The sequence below is a fragment of the Melampsora larici-populina genome, assembly GCF_000204055.1.
Source record: "Melampsora larici-populina 98AG31 unplaced genomic scaffold MELLAscaffold_1, whole genome shotgun sequence".
Classification (NCBI taxonomy): Eukaryota; Fungi; Basidiomycota; class Pucciniomycetes; order Pucciniales; family Melampsoraceae; genus Melampsora; species Melampsora laricis-populina.
The window spans coordinates 2,192,430-2,211,367 of record NW_006768765.1 but is presented as its reverse complement, the minus strand read 5'-3'; the positions used below and the strand labels follow the sequence as shown (position 1 = coordinate 2,211,367).

The 18,938-nt window shown below is 40.0% G+C and overlaps 3 protein-coding genes across 3 annotated transcripts; 2 read left to right on the top strand and 1 right to left on the bottom strand.

Moving 5' to 3' along the window:
* Positions 1-9,943: 9,943 nt before the first annotated feature.
* MELLADRAFT_70474 (uncharacterized protein) lies at positions 9,944-11,920 on the top strand (the record flags this gene model as incomplete). The annotated part of the gene is made up of 10 exons (XM_007403929.1): positions 9,944-10,049; positions 10,189-10,267; positions 10,336-10,508; positions 10,583-10,907; positions 10,991-11,050; positions 11,113-11,301; positions 11,373-11,388; positions 11,460-11,491; positions 11,555-11,639; positions 11,722-11,920. 10 exons carry the CDS (start codon positions 10,021-10,023, stop codon positions 11,811-11,813), a joined length of 1,080 nt encoding a protein of 359 aa, XP_007403991.1.
* A 1,450-nt stretch (positions 11,921-13,370) lies between these two features.
* On the bottom strand, positions 13,371-14,127 carry MELLADRAFT_86994 (uncharacterized protein; the record flags this gene model as incomplete). Its single annotated transcript, XM_007403615.1, has 2 exons — positions 13,371-13,980; positions 14,054-14,127. The coding sequence occupies 2 exons, from the start codon at positions 14,125-14,127 to the stop codon at positions 13,371-13,373; spliced, it is 684 nt and encodes a 227-aa protein (XP_007403677.1).
* Positions 14,128-16,740: 2,613 nt separating this feature from the next.
* MELLADRAFT_114893 (uncharacterized protein) lies at positions 16,741-18,616 on the top strand (the record flags this gene model as incomplete). The annotated part of the gene is made up of 4 exons (XM_007403930.1): positions 16,741-16,805; positions 17,145-17,294; positions 17,370-17,601; positions 17,692-18,616. The coding sequence occupies 4 exons, from the start codon at positions 16,741-16,743 to the stop codon at positions 18,370-18,372; spliced, it is 1,128 nt and encodes a 375-aa protein (XP_007403992.1).
* Positions 18,617-18,938: the final 322 nt, after the last annotated feature.

Below are 18,938 nucleotides of genomic sequence, written 5' to 3'. Positions count from 1 at the left end.
CGAAAGATAAACAAGAACTCAGTTCATTTTTAGGTTTTACAAGCTATTACAGAGCTCACATTCCAAACTTTGGAATCATTACTCGTAGCCTCTACAAGCTTTACGCTAAGGGTGTTGTCTTTGAAATGACAAAAGAAAGAATTGAGGCGGTGAATAAAATAAAACAGATACTTACAACGGCACCAATCTTATTTCATCCTGACTTTGAGAAACCTTTCAAATTATACGTAGATGCATCAATTGAAGGATTAGGAGCAGCACTCCATCAAATACAAATAATTGAGGGTAAACCCAAAGAAGGACCAATAGTCTTCATATCTAGAAAATTAACGGACACGGAAAGCAGATACTCTTCACCACAGCTAGAAGCCTTAGCACTAGTTTGGGCATTAGGAAAATTACATTACTACCTTGATGGTAGCTACTTTGAAGTCATAACAGACTGTACTGGAGTAAGATCTTTAACAAATCTCAAATCTCCCAGCAGACACATGTTGAGATGGATGATGGCAATACAAGAGTATAAACCATTCATGACAATTACTCATAGACCTGGAAAATTTCACAACAATGCAGATGGGCTTAGTAGAATGGCATTGCCAAATGACTCCAGCAACCCAGCATGGGAACCAGAAGAAATGGAAAGAGATATCCCTGTGATGGGGATTAGTTTATGTGAATTATCTGAGGAATTCTTTGATGAAGTAAAAACTAGCTATGAAAAAAATAGTAACACAGCCAAACTTACCAGAATATTGTCAGCACGGAACAATGATTTGAGCCTATCAAGCACACTTGAGCAGCCTTGGAAAGACGGACTAGCCCAAGGCAAGATTTCTCTTGAATCTGACCTACTTTATTTCAGAGAGAAACATACCGCAGTTTTAGTAATAATAACTACAGAACATATTCAACAAACCTTACATGTATGTCACGATGAATTTATGTCAGGACATCTGTCTGAGGACCGGACAGTAGACAGAATCAAGAGTACAGCTTGGTGGCCAAATTGGAGACAAGATGTTGAAGAATACGTGAAGACTTGTGAAAGATGCCAAAAAGCAAATAAAGCCACAGGTAAAAGATTTGGTTTACTTCAAAGAATAGAAGAACCAACATATGCCTGGGAAGTCATCAACATGGATTTTGTTACTGGTCTGCCACCATCATTGATTAACAATTACAACTGTGTGTTGGTGATTGTAGACAGATTCTCAAAAAGAACAAGATTTTTACCATGCTACAAAGAAGCAACAGCCATGGATATTGCTTTGCTATTCTGGGAAAGAATAATAAGTGACGTAGGATTACCACGAATAATCATCAGTGACAGGGACCCAAAATTTACATCTGAATTTTGGAAAAGCCTCCATACGTTCATTGGAACAACACTAGCCCTTTCCACAGCATACCATCCACAGACTGACGGCCTAAGTGAAAGAAACATCAGTACCTTGACAGAAATCATTAGAAGGTATTGTACTGAAGGACTTTCTTACACAGATAAGGATGGACACACACATGACTGGCATACCCTATTACCAGCTCTAGAATTAGCATATAATAGCAGTATACATAGCACAACAGGAAAGAAACCTTTTGAAGTAGAAAGGGGTTATTGTCCAAGATTACCAAAGGACCAAATTAAAAACAAGAATGTTGAATTTCATCCAACTTCATTGAGTTTCTTTGACATGCTAGGTAAAGCACGGGCCAGAGCAGCCCAATGTATTGAAGATGCTGTGACTTATAATCAAGAAAGATGGAATAAAACTCACAAAGAGCCTAAGTTTGTAGTAGGAGAACAAGTACTACTCTCCACTACAAATTTTACTAATCTGCAAGGTCCAAAGAAACTCCAAGACCAGTTTGTAGGACCTTTTATAATATTGAAATTTCATGGTAGCAATGCAGTGGAAGTAGCATTAACTGAGGAGTTTGGAAGAAAACACCCAGTTTTCCCAATTTCATTAATCAAGAAATTTCACGCTTCAGATAAAAGCAAATTCCCTGACAGGGAAATACCCAAGAAAACTCCAATCAGGTTTGAAACTGATGGAGAGAAAGTTTTCTCACATATAATAAAACAAAGAGAAACACAAGTTAATGGTAAATCTACAACCCTCTATCTTGTAAGGTACAAAAATAGGAGTGCAGATGAAGATGAATGGCTGCCAGCTGATAAAGTACCCAACGGCAAGACAACCTTGCGAGACTTCAGAGCACAAAAAAGAGCTCATAAACCTTCTGAAAAGAAGTAATGACCTCCTTTGAGGGTGGGGAATGTCAGCCCTGAGTACATATACATGTACCCAAAACTAACCTGTAACAGTAAAAAACATATGTATAAGATTAACTACATGTTACATACTGAGCATAGACTGTATGTAACATGTAATACAATGTATTAAAACCTTTATTACATATACATGAACCTGTAAAACAACATGTAATATGTAACAAAACACCATTTACACCTCATAACTCAGTGTCAAGAGTTAAATGCTTATATTACATACCACACACAAGATGTATATGTAATTAAGCATTACTAGTAACAATCATTACCACATGTCTATAACTAACCCTGAACCAATGTAGTGATAATAACAAATGTCACTACAGTTAGGTTTGGAGAGGAGAGTATATAAACCCCTCCTCTCTCAGCCTTCAGAGAATCCCCCAACCAATTATTACCCACTACTTTTAAAGAACAATTAAAGTTCACTGAAGTAAAATATCAAGAGTCTTATACAAATAAGACTAGTGATAAGCTTCATCAACTTTAATCAGATTCCTGATTAAAAGTAGGTAATACAATTCTTCATTTCCCTCTGGATCCTCTACTTCCCCTAAGTAGAAACCCAATCAAGGCTAGTGACCTCCAACAACTCCAGGCTAGTGACCTTAAGAAGAACTTCAGGCTGGTGGCCTTAAGAATAACCCCAAGTTGGTGACTTTAAGGACAACCAGATTGGTGAACTAATTCACTCTTTGATCTGTTACTATAAAGATTAAAGGAAGGTCCAGGATCCAACCTTCATATATTATGATACACATCATATTATAATTACTGAATCTCCTTTTTAGGAGTCAATTAACTGAAGTCTGTCTGGATTTGTCCAAACAGACTGTCAGTTCCTTTTCTTCTCTTTAATTTTCCTTCTTTACTTCAAATTGTAATTACTACATATTTGAAATAAAGAAGTAAAATTTAATAAACCTACCATTCTACCCTTTAGTGAGCACTGAGTACTCCTACAAAGAGCACCCAGCCCTCACACTTAAGGCACTTAGGAAATTCACGTGACATATACTCTCCTCCCCTATCATTCACAAGCGAAATGATTTTCCTTTGATGAAAAGTTTCAACTTCATTTTTGAACTCAAGAAAGCGTGAGAATGTTTCAGATTTGAATTTCAATGGATAAATGTATTTATAGGAGGCACAGGCGTCTGTAAGTTTAAAATAATATGAAGCACCGCCTAAAGAAGAAACGGTGATTTTTCCACTCAAGTCGCTATGAATGTATTGAAGTGGAACAGTAGAGACAGGAAGAGACATTTTATAAGGTAATCGATGACCTTTAGACAAGATACAAGCTTCACAAGACCAATCAGGTGGAGGAGAACAATCAAAAAGAATCCTCAAACAATCAGAGTTTGTGTGACCGGATAGTCTGTGAAGGGTATCATAGGAAGTCAGTGATCGGGTAGAAGAAGCAATGATGGTAGGCAGAGCTAGTTTACCGAGTTTAAGATCGAGTTCAAGTACGCCGTCTTGAATGGAACCGTACAAGATTGGAGAATCTTTCTTTTTGACAACAAAAGAGTCTTCTTTGCTATGTAAGGAGCAACCTTCAAGCATTAATTTACCAAGACTTAACAAAGTACCATTAACCTTGGGAACATGAAAAGCATGAAACGAATTGATTGAGCCATTGCTTGATCCGTGAATGAGTCCTTCGCCAATGATTTCGATTACACTTATGTCAGCGAGTGAAACAGTTGATTGCTTGGGAACATAAGTAGTAAAATTGTCGATGTTAGATGTCATGTGATTGGAACAGCCACTGTCAAGTAACTTGGCGAATTCATTCAAACCAGACTTGACAGCTAACGCTCGAGATCAATACGGAGGATTAAAGTCAGAAGATTGAGCACTGACAAAAGCCGCTGAAGCATCTCGGATTGAGAAGATGTTGTCATCAACGTAGCAAGTAGTGTTGACAGCAGAAGAGTTAGTTGGAGGATTGTGTTGTCGTAGATGAGCAGGTCTTTTATCAGGAAAGACAGTCCAGCAATCGTCTGTAGAGTGCTTGGTAAGAGGATTATGGACTCCGTTCGAACAAAAGTTACGTCTAGAGTTAACATTGGAGCGATTAGCTGAAGGATAGTTGCGATTATTGACAGCGTTAGAGAAAGATCCACTAGGGTTAAGACAACAAGATGATAAAGCAGATGAATCGGGTTTATTCTTGTTTTCTTATTCATTGGCGTGATGTTTGTCAAGAGAAGTGAGCACAACAGAGGTTTCTAAAGGTCGTTTAGAATACATTAATTCTTTGAAAGTAGCCATCACATCAGGTAGCTTGTGAACAATGATTTCAGCAAGCAAACCATCACCAATATTGTTGGTGACGTTACTATCAATAAGATCAGTCATCCCTTGTCGAATATCCTTGATGAATTGAGATAAAGAAGAAAATGAGATTCGAAGAAAGGTAAGAAAAACACGACTTTGACTAGCGGCATCTGTTGATTGATAGTGAGCTAATATAGCATCCCATAACACATTAGGATTTAAAATATTAACGTTGGTAACAAAACAAGTTTTATTTGCTTGATTGATGCGTTGTAAGATCACACCAGCAGCACGGTTGTGTTGTTTAATGTACTCGGTGTAGAGAGGGGATTCAATAGCAGGAATAGTAGGATGAGGAGTAGAAATGAAGGAAACCAGATCATGTTCTAACATCCATCCATACATATTAAGACGCCATTGCAAAAAATTGTTCTCGTTTAACTGCTCAATAGTTGAATGCTTTGTACCGGAATTGGCAGAAGACATGTTGTATCGGTCAATAGAATGATTTCGAAAATTTGAGTTTTAAAAATCGTGTCGCACTGGGCTCATAACCAATTGCAAGTTGGCTGAAAAGCTGAGAGAATGCTGATATCAGCTAAGAAGAGATTACTATCTCTTATGACCAATGAGAGCAGTAGTTACCTGCTCAAATTGAAGGTAAAAATCGGTGAAGAGAGAAAGACAAAGTGTAGACAACAGCACCAATTTATACCAAAGAAACGGTCAACAAGCATTACATCATATCTTAAACACACAGCAATGATATCATAGGATTAGTAAGATGATGATGTGATAGATATCAAATGAGAAATGAATAAGAGAAGGATTAAATATAAGATGAGATAACCCCAAATAGTCATTACTTCAATTTCTTCTAGGGAAATATATCAGGCTGGTTGTTGCTAGTAATACCAATGGACTCAAAAAAGGTCAAAGCAGAATAATCCACCTACGAAGTCAATTCATGCATATAATTTGATCACAAATAAGTAGGAGATGCTTCTGGGGAAAGAGTAGATTGGAACTTGTTGTTCACAAAAAAGACTTTTCTCTGATCTCATCCTCTTATTCTTTGATTCTTTTAATCATTGATTTATGTATATCTTTCAAGTTTAAATTTGTTACAAGGAGCAAACTGTGAAAAATAAGCAAGTTGATGGTACTGTAGCTACATAGTAAGGTAATATGTTGACAAGTGAAAAAGTAACTTAATATCTTAATCCTTCAGCATGATCTTGGTTAATGACGGCAGCTTAACCTAAGTTTACGGACAATTTGGGGTCAGTCCTAAACCGGTTCTGGACCTTGTAGATGTGTTTATCTAAAAGGTAGCCTGTAAGAACAGGGAGATTGTCAACTTTGGCTATATTGTTTGGCTGGGCTTGATTTGTTTAATAGGGGGTTTCAAGTTTGGATTTGTTTTGCATATTCATTAAAAATTTGGACAAGTTGTTCATAAAAATATTTTTTGTAAAACGGACATATTTTCAATCCGGGACACCTAAAAAGGTGTCCCGCTTTAAAAACATTACACAATTTACAACAACAGGCAAGTTGTTGTAGCATAAAAATATGTAAAAACATTCAACTTGAAACCTCATAATTTACCTGAAAGTTGAGTGCATTTTGTTGCCACAAAATGTGTTGTTTTGATTTTTCTCCTTTTTTGTTCTTGTCAATAATTTACCTTATAATGCAATTCACTTTTGGCAAAAGTTGATCAGATTTGATCAACTTTAATCATCATAACCTCTGTTGACCGCCATTTCAAACTTAACTCCTTCATCCCAAAACCATGTCAGACTCCGATTTTTCATCTGACAAAGATCAATAGACCTGATTGTCCTTGTCATCATCAGCTTCATCAGCCAGCAATGAAGAACTCATGGAGATCCTCATTGGTGCTGCTCAGGATTGTATCAAACTGGCAAATCACCCAAAATTTCTGTGTTGAATGTTGGCACTTACACTGTGTAAGTTTTCTGGTAGCATGTCAATGTGCATACACCAAAAACAATTCATAGAGGGATGATAGATGCTTTGAAGATCACGTGGTGGGTGTGGCACAAAAAGCACGCCTTTTGGGCGCGCAAGGGCGCGCCTGAAAAGTCAAAATATGAGGTGGGCGCGCCCCACAACCAGCTTTGAGCTTTTCATTGGTTCTTGGACTTTTTCAACCTTTTTTACACACCCATCACCTCCTATCATGCCACAGGACATAACCAAGACATCATCCAAGTGAATTCCACCAACTTCAAGATTTGGGAAACAATTGAAAGCCCTCTATCTACAGTTGAAAGTCTAAAAGGTAAAGATGATATCAAAAAACATGTACAATTTGAAGACCTCAACCATCTCCAAGAATTTGAAGATGGAGTTCATTACAGTGATTCAGCAGAACTCCCCAATCAGGAATACAGTTACATAGAATCATTATGTAACATCAATTTGTTCAATATTTCCAATTCTAATGAAGCCTTTACAGATGTGATGGTGGTGGATTATGAATCTCATGTGATGAAAATGATCTCTTTATTTGATTTTATACTTCTCACGGCTGTTTATTGAAGTAATGTACATCCATTTGAAAGAAATGATCATTGATTCACCCTTTCCACATTTTTTGAGGTTGTTTTATCATTTTTATTTTATTTTGCATACTCAAAAGGCGTGCCTTGGCGCCCCCACAACAGGTGCGCCAAGCGCGCCCTAAATTCAAACCCCGCTCCCACCCATGATTTGAAGAGGTCTTTGCATCCAAAGACCCATCCCCATTGTCTAGGTGATCATAAAGCAAGGTCAACAAAGGGGTGCTGAGATTGTCACTGAAATTCAACAAAACTACAGAAACCTTTCTTTGTTTGTTTTTTCAAATCTCTTTGTGTGTGCACATCAACGTGCTCCCGGGAATGGTACACAGTGTTACAGGTGCTATGTATGCATGGGGGCTCTATGAAGGAAGCCCAGTACACTTGCAAGAATTATGTAGAATGAATAAAGTGGCTTTCAATGGCCTTGTGAGATATCTTGAAGGAGAACTGAACAATACAAAATATATCACGTCATGGGACAAGTGATGATCTTTCTTTTTGTTGTTGGAAACACTGGCTCAAATGAGCTTGCCTCAGAGAGGTTTCAACATTCTGGAGAAACAATCTCATAATATTGCAACAAGGTCCTCTTGGCTCTTGAGAATTTAGAGTTTCAATTGATCATCCAGCCCAGTCCAGGAGTTTCATTCCCACAGTCTATCAGCAGTACTCCACTACTTTATCACTGGTTTCAAGGATGTGTTGGAGCTATAGACAGAACTCATATTCAAGAAATTGTTCCCAATGCCAACCAGGCTCCATATTGTAATCACAAAAGCCCATTCAGCCAAAATGTACTTGCTGCTTGCAAATTTGATGGCAGATTTACCTTCATCCTTGCAGGATTTGAAGGCAGAGCATACAACTGCTGTGTTCTTCAGGTAGCACACCAAGACGGACACTTCCTAGTTCCACCAGGTACATCAAGTTTCTTCAAGACCTGTCAGAAAGTTTTAAATCATAACAAACATTTACATATGTTGTAGGTAGATACTACCTTGCCAATGCCGGATTTGCCAACCAAGAAGGCTTCTTGGCTCCTGACCAAGGTGTCTGCTACCACCTCAAGCAGTGGAGCTTAGGTGGACAGCGCCCTTGAAACTACAAATAATTATCTAACTTACAACACTTGGCTATGCGTAACTTGATTGAACATGTTTTAGGAGTTTTGAAAATTTGATTCACTATCCTGGTACAAATGCAAAGGTTTCCTGTCTCAAAACAAGGGGCACTTGTTGTTGCTCTAGCGGTCCTTCACAACATCATGCCCCAAAGCAGCAAGGACTTTTTTTTTTGAAGAATTTGATCAACAAGACAGAGAACAACAACTTACCAGGGACAAGGCTCAAGTGGTGGCTTACCACGCACCAACAGCTGCAGAGAGGGCTAATGCTGGTGAAGACCATGATACTTTAGCTATGGCAATGTGGCTTGATTACCAATTGCATCCTCATTGTGTTTAGGAAAACTTAATCCGCTTGTTCACTAAAAACACCTTTTGTATTTGCAAAGAGAAAAAAGATGTATCATATATACCAATGTTTTCTTGTTTTGATCCCATTTTGATGGTATACCTGGAGCTTGGAGCCCCAAGGGACTCACATGACTGCTTTGTTTTATTGTTTCTTTTGGTTCTGCATACATATGATGCAGCAAATCACTCTTTTTTCTGGTTTTCACCCTGTGAGCCTTAGGCCAGGCTAGGCACAATAATTTTCAACAAGATCACATGGATGTGCTTGTTTCCAGTAAGGGTGGACCCCCATTGCATTGTGTATGGTTGCTGGTGTCAAGGTAATGGTAAAACTAGATCAATAGCCCCATACACCATCAACAAGCTGGGTGTGTGGGGTACAGGCACTGACTGTAGGTCCTGATTTATTACAACTTTCAGGCTGGGAGTGCTTGCCGTGCCAGTTGTTGCACGACTTAAAATTTTGGGGAACACCAGTTGTTTTCTTTTTATCTTTGGCTGGTGAGCTACAGCCATTCATCCCCCTTAGATAGCCTGTTCATTTTTCTTCTGCACCTCATGACAGAGACTCGGAAATATGAGCACCAAAGCTCAAGGACTATATGTATGCAAATGCGCCTTGAAAGAAGCAACATCCCTGAAAGTTAAACCTCAATTTCTTTGAGCTTGGTGGATGTCCCTTTGTTCACATGTTTGCATTCATCAATTATCATCATCAAGTGATTGTTGCTTCTTTCACTAGAACAACATACATACTGTATTACAATCTGCTTCATATATAATTCTACTCTTTTTTCAGCCAAGAGTAGTATCTTTAAACATGGTCAAGGTTGTCAGATCCAACTGAATGGATTGAAAGTAAAATGGCCCTCTTTACTACCTTTTTCACATCTTTCTGGTTACTACTTCAATACGTAATCATCAAAAGTACAAATGATACTTACATCCTGATTGATGTGCTTCACCTTGAGATCCATGTCCAAAAATACATGTTGATAGGAAGCCAAGACTTGACCACAACTTGTAAGAGCTGGCTACTGGGCCCTTCTCGATAGTCGTCCCTTGACATCCATACTCAAGAGATAATGCCAAGCAGCCAAGACTTGACACGCATATTTGCGGACCATGGGAAACAGGAGCGACATTCAAACGTTATCGATGAAACTGTAATTACTAGTGAACCCCTTGAGCGGAGTTCACCGGGACACCGATCCCGGCCCGTTCCCCAACCAAAATTCATAAAAGGGCTCACTCGATCACAGTACCCAGCTCACCACCAACCAACAATCACTTATAGCCTTCTTGACCATTTAACCAAAACCTCTCTCAACCACAAAATACTCATCAATTCTCAAACTTTTATCAACATGGGTGGACTATCAGACCTCGTACCTGTCAGTTCCTTTGAACACTTATTTACCTTCATTGTTGTTGACTGACCATCTCCTTACTCATTTACAGGCGTGAGTTTGTCAGCATTACTCTAGATTGCATTCAAGGCTAAGCCTCTTTTCCTTCCATTGATTCTCATGTAGCGGAGTTGTTACTGGCAAGAACCTTGTCACCGTTCTCGAGTATGCTAAGAAACACGGGTTTGCTATCCCAGCTTTCAACGTGGGTGTTCCATTGTTCTCCTGAAAAACACTTCGCCAATCACTGAAACCGACTAATTTTACTTCTAGTGTACCTCTTCTTCTACTGTCATCGCTGCTTTGGAAGGTGCTCGTGACTCCAAGGCTCCAGTGATCATTCAAGTCTCCCAAGGTGGAGCGGCTTTCTTTGCAGGCAAGGGAGTCAAGAACGATGTCCAACAGGCTTCGATTGCAGGTGCTACGGCAGCTGCCATGTTTGTTCGGTAAGAATATTCTCCTGTTCAAAACCAAGCGTTGTGTAAAATTGTAATGATAATTCTCTTGACCTCTTTCGTAGATCGATCGCACCTACTTACGGTATTCCTGTCATTATGCACTCCGATCATTGCGCCAAGAAACTCTTACCTTGGTTCGACGGAATGTTAGAGGCTGATGAAGCTTACTACAAAGAACACAAAGAACCACTCTTCTCATCTCACATGCTTGACCTTTCGGAGGAATCCAAGGAGGAAAACATTGAGATATGTTGCAAGTATTTCGCCAGGATGGCCAAGATCGATCTATGGCTCGAAATGGAGATCGGTATCACCGGTGGTGAAGAGGACGGTGTAAACAATGAGAACGTTGATAACGCTGCTCTCTACACTCAGCCTGAGGATATCGTCCGTTGGATCTTTGCTATGTTTTGTTCCGCTTCGCAAAGTAACTTGATCTGACATGTTTCTTATCTATTCTAACATAACAGTGGGACATCCAGCAGGCGTTCAGCAAAATCAGCCCCATGTTCTCAATTGCGGCTGCGTTTGTAAGCTTGATTGTAACCCTGCTGTTGATTTCACACCACTAATCATTGTGATGACATACTAGGGAAATGTACATGGTGTCTACAAGCCCGGAAACGTTTGCCTTCAACCAGAACTCTTGGGCAAGCACCAAGCATACTGTAAGAAGCAACTTCAGACCGACGACGATCGTCCTCTTTACCTCGTCTTTCACGGTGGCTCAGGATCCACCAAAGAGGAGATCGCATTGGCATTGAAATACGGAGTTGTCAAGGTCCGTGTTCTGCTTCGGTCCAACCTTCACTGATACCGGCTCACTAACAACAAAATATGCTTCGTTTTCAGATGAATGTCGACACGGGTTTGTAATTTCCCTTTATTGTTTCCGAAGAGCTTCTAATTTGAGATTGATTGGTTATGATTCAATTACAGACACGCAATGGGCATACATGGAAGGATTCAGGGTTAGTGTTCTTTGCATTTATTTTGTCAGAGGTCAATGTTGACTTATTATTCACCATGAATAGAACTACTACAACGATAAGAAGGAATACCTCAAGACCCAGGTCGGGAACCCTGAAGGCGCTGACAAGCCTAACAAGAAATACTACGGTACGCTATTGATATATTCTCCTTTTGTGCTTGAGAGCAGAAGTTGTGATTGACTGGCAATGATTTGATGCGTTTTAACCAGACCCTCGAGTTTGGGTACGTGAAGGTGAGAAGACCATGGTCAAACGAGTGATGGAAGCATGCGAGGATCTCAAAAATAAGAATGTACTTTGAAGATGATGTCATGAGTTTGTTACCCCAAGAGACTGAACTTCTTTATTGTCATTATTTTCTTTGCCCGGTTGACGTAAAACAAAATTTATCGTTGTTGTTGTGTTGTTACCTTTGTGGTCGTTGAATGTGATCTTTGAAAGTGACTGTACATGCTATCAACGTTGACTTCTTTAGTGTAGCAAAGTAAGTATGCGATTAAAAGCAACAAAACAATGCAGAAATTGATCATGTATACCTGCGTACTTTTTGATCTTATGTCGAAGAAGAGTTTTGTAGGTGAAGTTTTTCTAGTTGGCAATTTTGTCCAGTTGCCCTTATTTCAATTGAAATTGTAATGGGTATGTAAAAATTGTTCGCGAGGGGATTAGACAACAAAACAATTTGTGATTAATGAGTTAAAAGCTCATTTCGAACACGCTGTGGTTTACAAGGATAGCTCTCAACAAGTTTGGTTTACGTTCTTTCTATAATTTCCTTCAGATAATAAAGCGGTTTTTAGATATTGAGTACCCAAGTTGCAAGAATTGGGAGGATGTGACTGCTAAAATATCTCAGTTGATGTTCTTCATCTGATTGGCAGGCTGGATAGCAAGGGGGGCTAGAAAAACAGCAGGAATGCATTTCCGAGTGTTCTTTGTTTGGTTGTAAAAGGCTGAATGCCGAGAGCAGCGAGAACATGAGCGGGGATGTCACGCTTGGCGTTGTTGGTCTGCTTGGCGGGCTGGATACAAGGGCGCCGAAGGCAGGCGCAGGAATGTCTCGAGTTTGGAATGTTGATCTCTGGTGGAGACTCGGGCTTTGCAATTCGAAAAAAATGCTGGGAGGGCGACTTACTGTTTTTAGCATGCGAGGTCGCACATTTGACCCACAAGGATATGAGCCTCGACATACTAGGCCTAGAGGAGGAAGGCGAGAGATCCCTCGAATGGGGAAAAGACACGGGGCCAATTTCGATCATAAAGATGTTCAAGTCATGCCTTTTACAATTGGACCCAACGAAGAGTCAGTATGTTGAGTTAGATGTGATATGGATGACATCTCGACGGAGAAAAATCTGGTAAGCATTTGTAAACAAATATTTCATTGGATACTTTGCGGGGAATGAAATGGAAAGTTCTAATGTGGCTATGGGCTGGGTGAAAGGTAATTGAAGCAGACCAGTAGAGGTGAAAGTACAGTGAAGTTGGATAAAAAGAATGAGAAAAGTGAACTTTTGTATGAAGTAATCCTTGTCTCAATGGCTCTCAGTCACGAGGAAATTGTGCACAGTTTGACTCAAAATGAAACGAAGAGCGCGATGATGAATATCAGATCCATGACGCGAAATATGCAAACAGCTAGGATTGCAATGGGTATAATGAATATGAAAGTTACAAGGGAGCAATTGCTTTGATAAAGTACCAGCGTATGGACTACTCTATGGTTCACAAGGAAGCGCTTCTCGGTTGTGTCATACATGGGTCTGTGATTGTGAATGTGGAGCAGAGGAGAGGGTTTCAATGACGATCAGTAACATGAAAACGACTGTGTGGCTCAAATATGATTACGCATACCTATTTAGTTAGCTGTGGACGTTCCATTGTTGGTGGGCTTGGCTGCTTGGACACCAAGGGCAGCTAAGACAGGGGCAGGAATGTCGCGCTGGCTGATATCGGATCGACGAGTATTGTTAGCTTGGTTGACTCGTCTGGTTGACTGCGGTGTTTGCTGTCTGTGCGGGTTGAGCAGCCTGGATACCGAGGGCAGCGAGAACTGGGGCAGGAAAGATCGGCGAGTGTTCTTCGTCTGGTTGACTGCTGTTGCTGCCTGTGCGGGTTGAGCAGCCTGGATACCGAGGGCAGCGAGAACTGGGGCAGGAATATCTCGTCTGGTGTTCTTCGTCTGGTTGACTGCTGTGTTTGCTGTCTGTGCGGGTGGAGCAGCCTGGATACCGAGAGCAGCGAGAACTGGCGCAGGAATGTCGCGCTGTTCGTGAATAGATCGTCTGGTGTTTTGGGTCTGGTTAACAGCCTTGACTGTGGTCTGAGCGGGTTGTGCGGCTTGAATCCCGAGAGCGGCAAGGACAGGAGCAGGGATATCACGCTGCTTCACTAGAGATCGTCGAGTATTCCTGATAGGCGCATGAATGTCTCGGGTTTGCACTGTCAATCTCTGATCAAGACTAGGGCTTACAAGGTCAAAAAATATGTTAGGATATGGGGTGCTGTGAGCAGGATGAAAAAAGAGAAACAAAAACTAACCTTGTGGGCAATGCAGTGACATGCGACGCGAGGAAGGCATTGAATGCAATAATGGTGACGGACGTGAACTGCATATTGACTAGCGTATTTAGATTTTGGTGAATAATAATAAAAAGAAGGTTTAAGATATGGAACTCGAAAAATTAGTCAAGATAGAGAACAAGAAACAAGGCTAGCTTGTATGAAGAAACAGATAGCAGCAACCGGTGCTTGAACTGAACTGATTAAATAGGAATTAGGTGTGTGTTTGAGTGGTTTACTGCAAGCCCAAGAAGGAGCGATAGGATAGCCCTATTTATATGATAGTTCTCCTTGCTGTGAAACTCACAAGGCTAGAAGTTTGGTGTTGGTGGATGGGGCTGCCTTGTGAAGGGTTGCACACGATTCCCATTGTTCGGCGGGGTATCAAATATCCTCTTGACTGGACGATTGTCTTGATTGGACTGGCCTACCATGCCGAGCGACGATCGGAACCGACAGACCGGACGCTCGTCCCCGACGCTCGTATTCGGAAGAATTCAATCGTTGATGCTAAGCTCCAAATAAGACCGGAAATATGCGACCATGCTATTCACTTGTTGCTAGTGATCTGTCAACCCAGTTTGGAATTTGCACCAGAAATGACGATGACGAGTTTGTTAGTCGAACATATAATGGCTATCGTTGCGAGGTAGCGTGATTGGGAACAATTTGTTGACTTCAATCAGCTCTCGAACTACCCATCGCGGCTGGATATCTTGGTTGACTGAACCAGTCAACTTTCGACATATCGGTCATGTTAAGTTAAGCTCTCGACGACAACTTCGACGAGGTCGTTTATTCCACAAAATCAGTCAGGTGAGATCATAAGGTCATTGACATTGAGCTAATCGAACTCGTAAGAAAACCAACTGAAATTAAATGTTGGAAGATGAAGCCAGGTATGTTCGAAAAGCGAAACCTCTTTTCTAAGCATCTTTCACGGCCACAATATCAAGTTTCATGACATACTGGTAATGTTGACTTGTGAAACTTGTATATAAAAATCAAACTGGTTCATCACTTGAAGATAATGCATGTTTTTCACTTTTTGAACCTCGAAATCAATATCAATTCTATGGTTTCCTGATGTCTTTCGTCAAGCTTTAAGAGCATCCACTATCGTTGCTGTAAACAGCCTCGGTACTGTAAATTTGACTGAAATTTACCGTACCGAGGCCAAAAATCCCCAATCGTGTACAAAGTACAGATCGGTAGCTACAGATTCGGTCAAAAATCTGTAGAGGTCCAGTAAATCTACTGCACCTCTACAGAATCTGTACCGAATCGGTATCCACCAAATCTACCGATTCTACATAGGGATTCATCACCACCTTCCCAAAATCACCCTCTACTATCCTTCAATCTCTATCACCCTCTCATCGATCAACTCTTTCATCTTCTCATCGATCAAATTTTTCATCTTCTCATCGATCAAATTTCTTGCCTTCTTGTCAATCAACCATTTCAACCAATCTTCTCAATAATCGACTTGATCAAATCAAAGTGACTTCATCAAATGAACATCTTGTGCTATTTTTTTGCTTTTTTTGATTGTCCTTGTTGTTGTACAATCGTCCATCAGACAATGATGGATCCTTGAGGTCATTCATCAGACCATGATGGATCTCAGCATCTCGTAAATCTAGATACTTTGAGACTATCCATGTTTCTGAGCCAAGGTCAATAGCTTGCAGATTATTTACTGAATGTACAATTCTCTATGATTGTGGGGCAGGGTCATTTCTGTACGGTACGTACCGTACAGAACGATATTACTGAAACGATAGTGGATTTCCACCTTTCTGTACCTAAATTTACTGTACTGTGAAATCTGTACTGTAAAATTTACTGAAATTTTACTGTAACGATAGTGGATGCTCTAAATACTTCAACCTTGAATTCAAATTATAGAGCTCTCTGTTATCAATAAACCTTTCAACAAATTGTATACACTGACTTACATTAAACAACTACTTCCTGAGGTTCTCCAAAAAATAATTGTTGATATCCAGAACACTATCCTAGTCTCCAAGTCAATCACATCTTAGCAGTGTACTCTTGGACAAAACATGATCACTTTGGAAACTGAAAGGTAGAATCTAAGACACTCTGAGTAAGGAAGTATACAACCTTGGAAGTAGATTTCTGAGTGATTGATTGTCAATTCTTGTAAGTATTGTTATAATTGATCACTCTGAGGGTTAGGAAATCAATCTTGCCAATCCTGTGTGATTAAAACTTGACTAAGCAAGTGTACATACATGTAGAGTGAAAGGACGTGGGATTGGCTTCACAGTCAACAGTTAGCATTAAGATTGTCATTGTCTGGGGGGTGAATGTTATTGTTATGCACACATTGTCTTAATCTTCACCTAGAAACAATAAATTTGGAACCAGAAACAATTATGTGAATGTTCTTTTGATATACTATGCAGTGGTGGTAAAAACCCCCTTTCATTTTTGTTACAAATCAAAAAGTGCTATAAATTCAATTTCAATCCAAATATGAAGGTACATCCTTTCATGATTGAAGTCAATTTTTATACAAGGAGAGATGAGCATTGAGGAACATTTGCTCATTTGGCATCATCTGACTGGACATACATAACTACCAGGAGGGTTTCCCTACAAGGTCATGATGTCATGGATCATGATGATGTCACATGATGAAACTTGTGATATTGTTTGAAATGAGTCTGATGGAGATCGATGTCACACCACAGTCACCAAAGTTAAGGTTGACTTAGGAGTTAAGGTCAGCTCCTTAAGTATCCAAGACTTGATATTTCATGATGATCAATGCTTGATACTTGTTTCCCTGTTTACCATACAAACCATTGACTCACTTCAAGATTATCAGCTCAGCAAGACTACTTCAAGACTACTTCAAGACTATAACCAAGACAATAACCAAGACTATAACCAAGACACAAACATCATCAGATAAAGGATGGGCTTATTCTCCTTTATCTCATTCTTGATCGTGTAAGCTATAAACTTCTTTATCTTTTTAACTAAATGTTAACTCATTCTAATTTCTTTATCTTTTGCATATCGATTCAATATCAAGTACCTCATTAGGCACACTCTATCCTATCTATCTGTCTTACAAAGCGATCAAAGCCAATGACCTTCAATCACTCGAAGTCCTACTCATGTATTGGATCGTCATGGGATCGGTCACTGCACTCGAAAACACCTTTGGATGGCTCATCAATTGGTGAGCTTTCTTCATTCAGGTTCTCTTTATCTATGCTTTTACTTACATCCTAGCCCTCCTATTATGAATCATCAGGTTACCATTCTATTACGAAGCTAAAACTATCCTAATGCTCTGGCTCACCCTGCCTCAAATCCAAGGCTCTACTTTTGTCTATGTCACTTACTTACATCCTTTCCTTCTCGAACATGAATCCGATATCGACGCAATCATGGTAGAAGCTAAAGAAAAAGCCAAAAGAGCAGGTGCAGATTATTTACGTAGATTGGTCGAAAAGATGAAAGAACTTGTGATGGGACTTGTAGCAGTAAGCTGTTTCCCTGTTCTTCTGTATTTGATTTCGATCAGAATCTACCTAATCTATCATTTGATCCTCTCTTTATCATTTCTACATTAGTCACAGCAATCTATAAATCAGTCTCAAACAAATCAATCTCAAGTGATGAACAATAATATGCCAATGGATCATCATCCAGCTTCTATCTATGCGATGAACTTCTTACGACAGTTCGGTCCAGCAGCTGCAGCAGTCTTTCAACCTATGCAAACTCGTACCCATCATCAATCTCAACACGATTTCGAGCATCCACCAGGTGCAGTCTATAATCAATTATTTTTTCGACCTCCTTCGGTCCAACCTCAAGCTTTATCAGGTTATCAAATTCCAGAATACGATTCATCTTCCTCGAATCTAGGTGTTCCAGGGATGATGAAGAATGGAGGGTCAGGAAACCGAAGAGTTTCTTCTCCATTACCTGCACCTGGCCGTGTCATTCAAGCTAGCTCACGTATGCACCATAGCAACAGTGGAAGCGGATTGAGCGCATATGATGAGATTTTACAAGATGAAGCTTCGGGTAGTGAGACAGAATGGATGGCATCTAATCGATCAAAACGTTGGAACGCACCAAGGGCTAGTACCGGACAAATGGAAGATGAAACACGACCTCTCGTTGAAAGATCAACGCCGCCACCCCCACCTTCTTCTTCTTCAGCCGTTGCAAATCCACCTGGACCGGGTTGGTGGTTTGGCTGGGGTGGAAGACCGGTTGAGGAGATGTCAAAAAAGAATGATTGAGTAATGTTTGTTTGATCACCTTCAGGAAGTATCAAGGATAGTTGTCCAATTTACTCTTATATCATAGATCTGCATATATCCTATTCCTTTTTCACACCTGATGAGTTTTAAGAGAATGGGGTTTCGTGTAATATCATGTATTGTAAGAACAGGGTCAAATCATTCTCTCCGTTTTTTTGTAATTGTTACTATTGTATGATTTAAATCAGAGTATCATTGGAAATAAAGACTTATTCCCGAGATCAGAGTCTGATTTACTGATATGTTATGGATGTGAACAAGACTTGAAGGTATTGTTTGAAGTTCAAGGGTGCAAGTGCACAACAGACTCTACCTGATTTTTGTACGTGAAAGTCAAAGGATTCAGCCTCAGGCCAGATGATGATACCTACACAAGCAGTACCAAGCTCTTGCTTTCCTAAGGGAAAGGCAAAAACAAACTCAAAGAGATGTTTTCTCTTCTGGTGTATAGTGCAACCAGGCACATTATTCCTGATACAAGGTTATAAAAAACATACTTTGCTTAGACATACCTTGGAAAATACATCAATGTGAATATTTAGAGT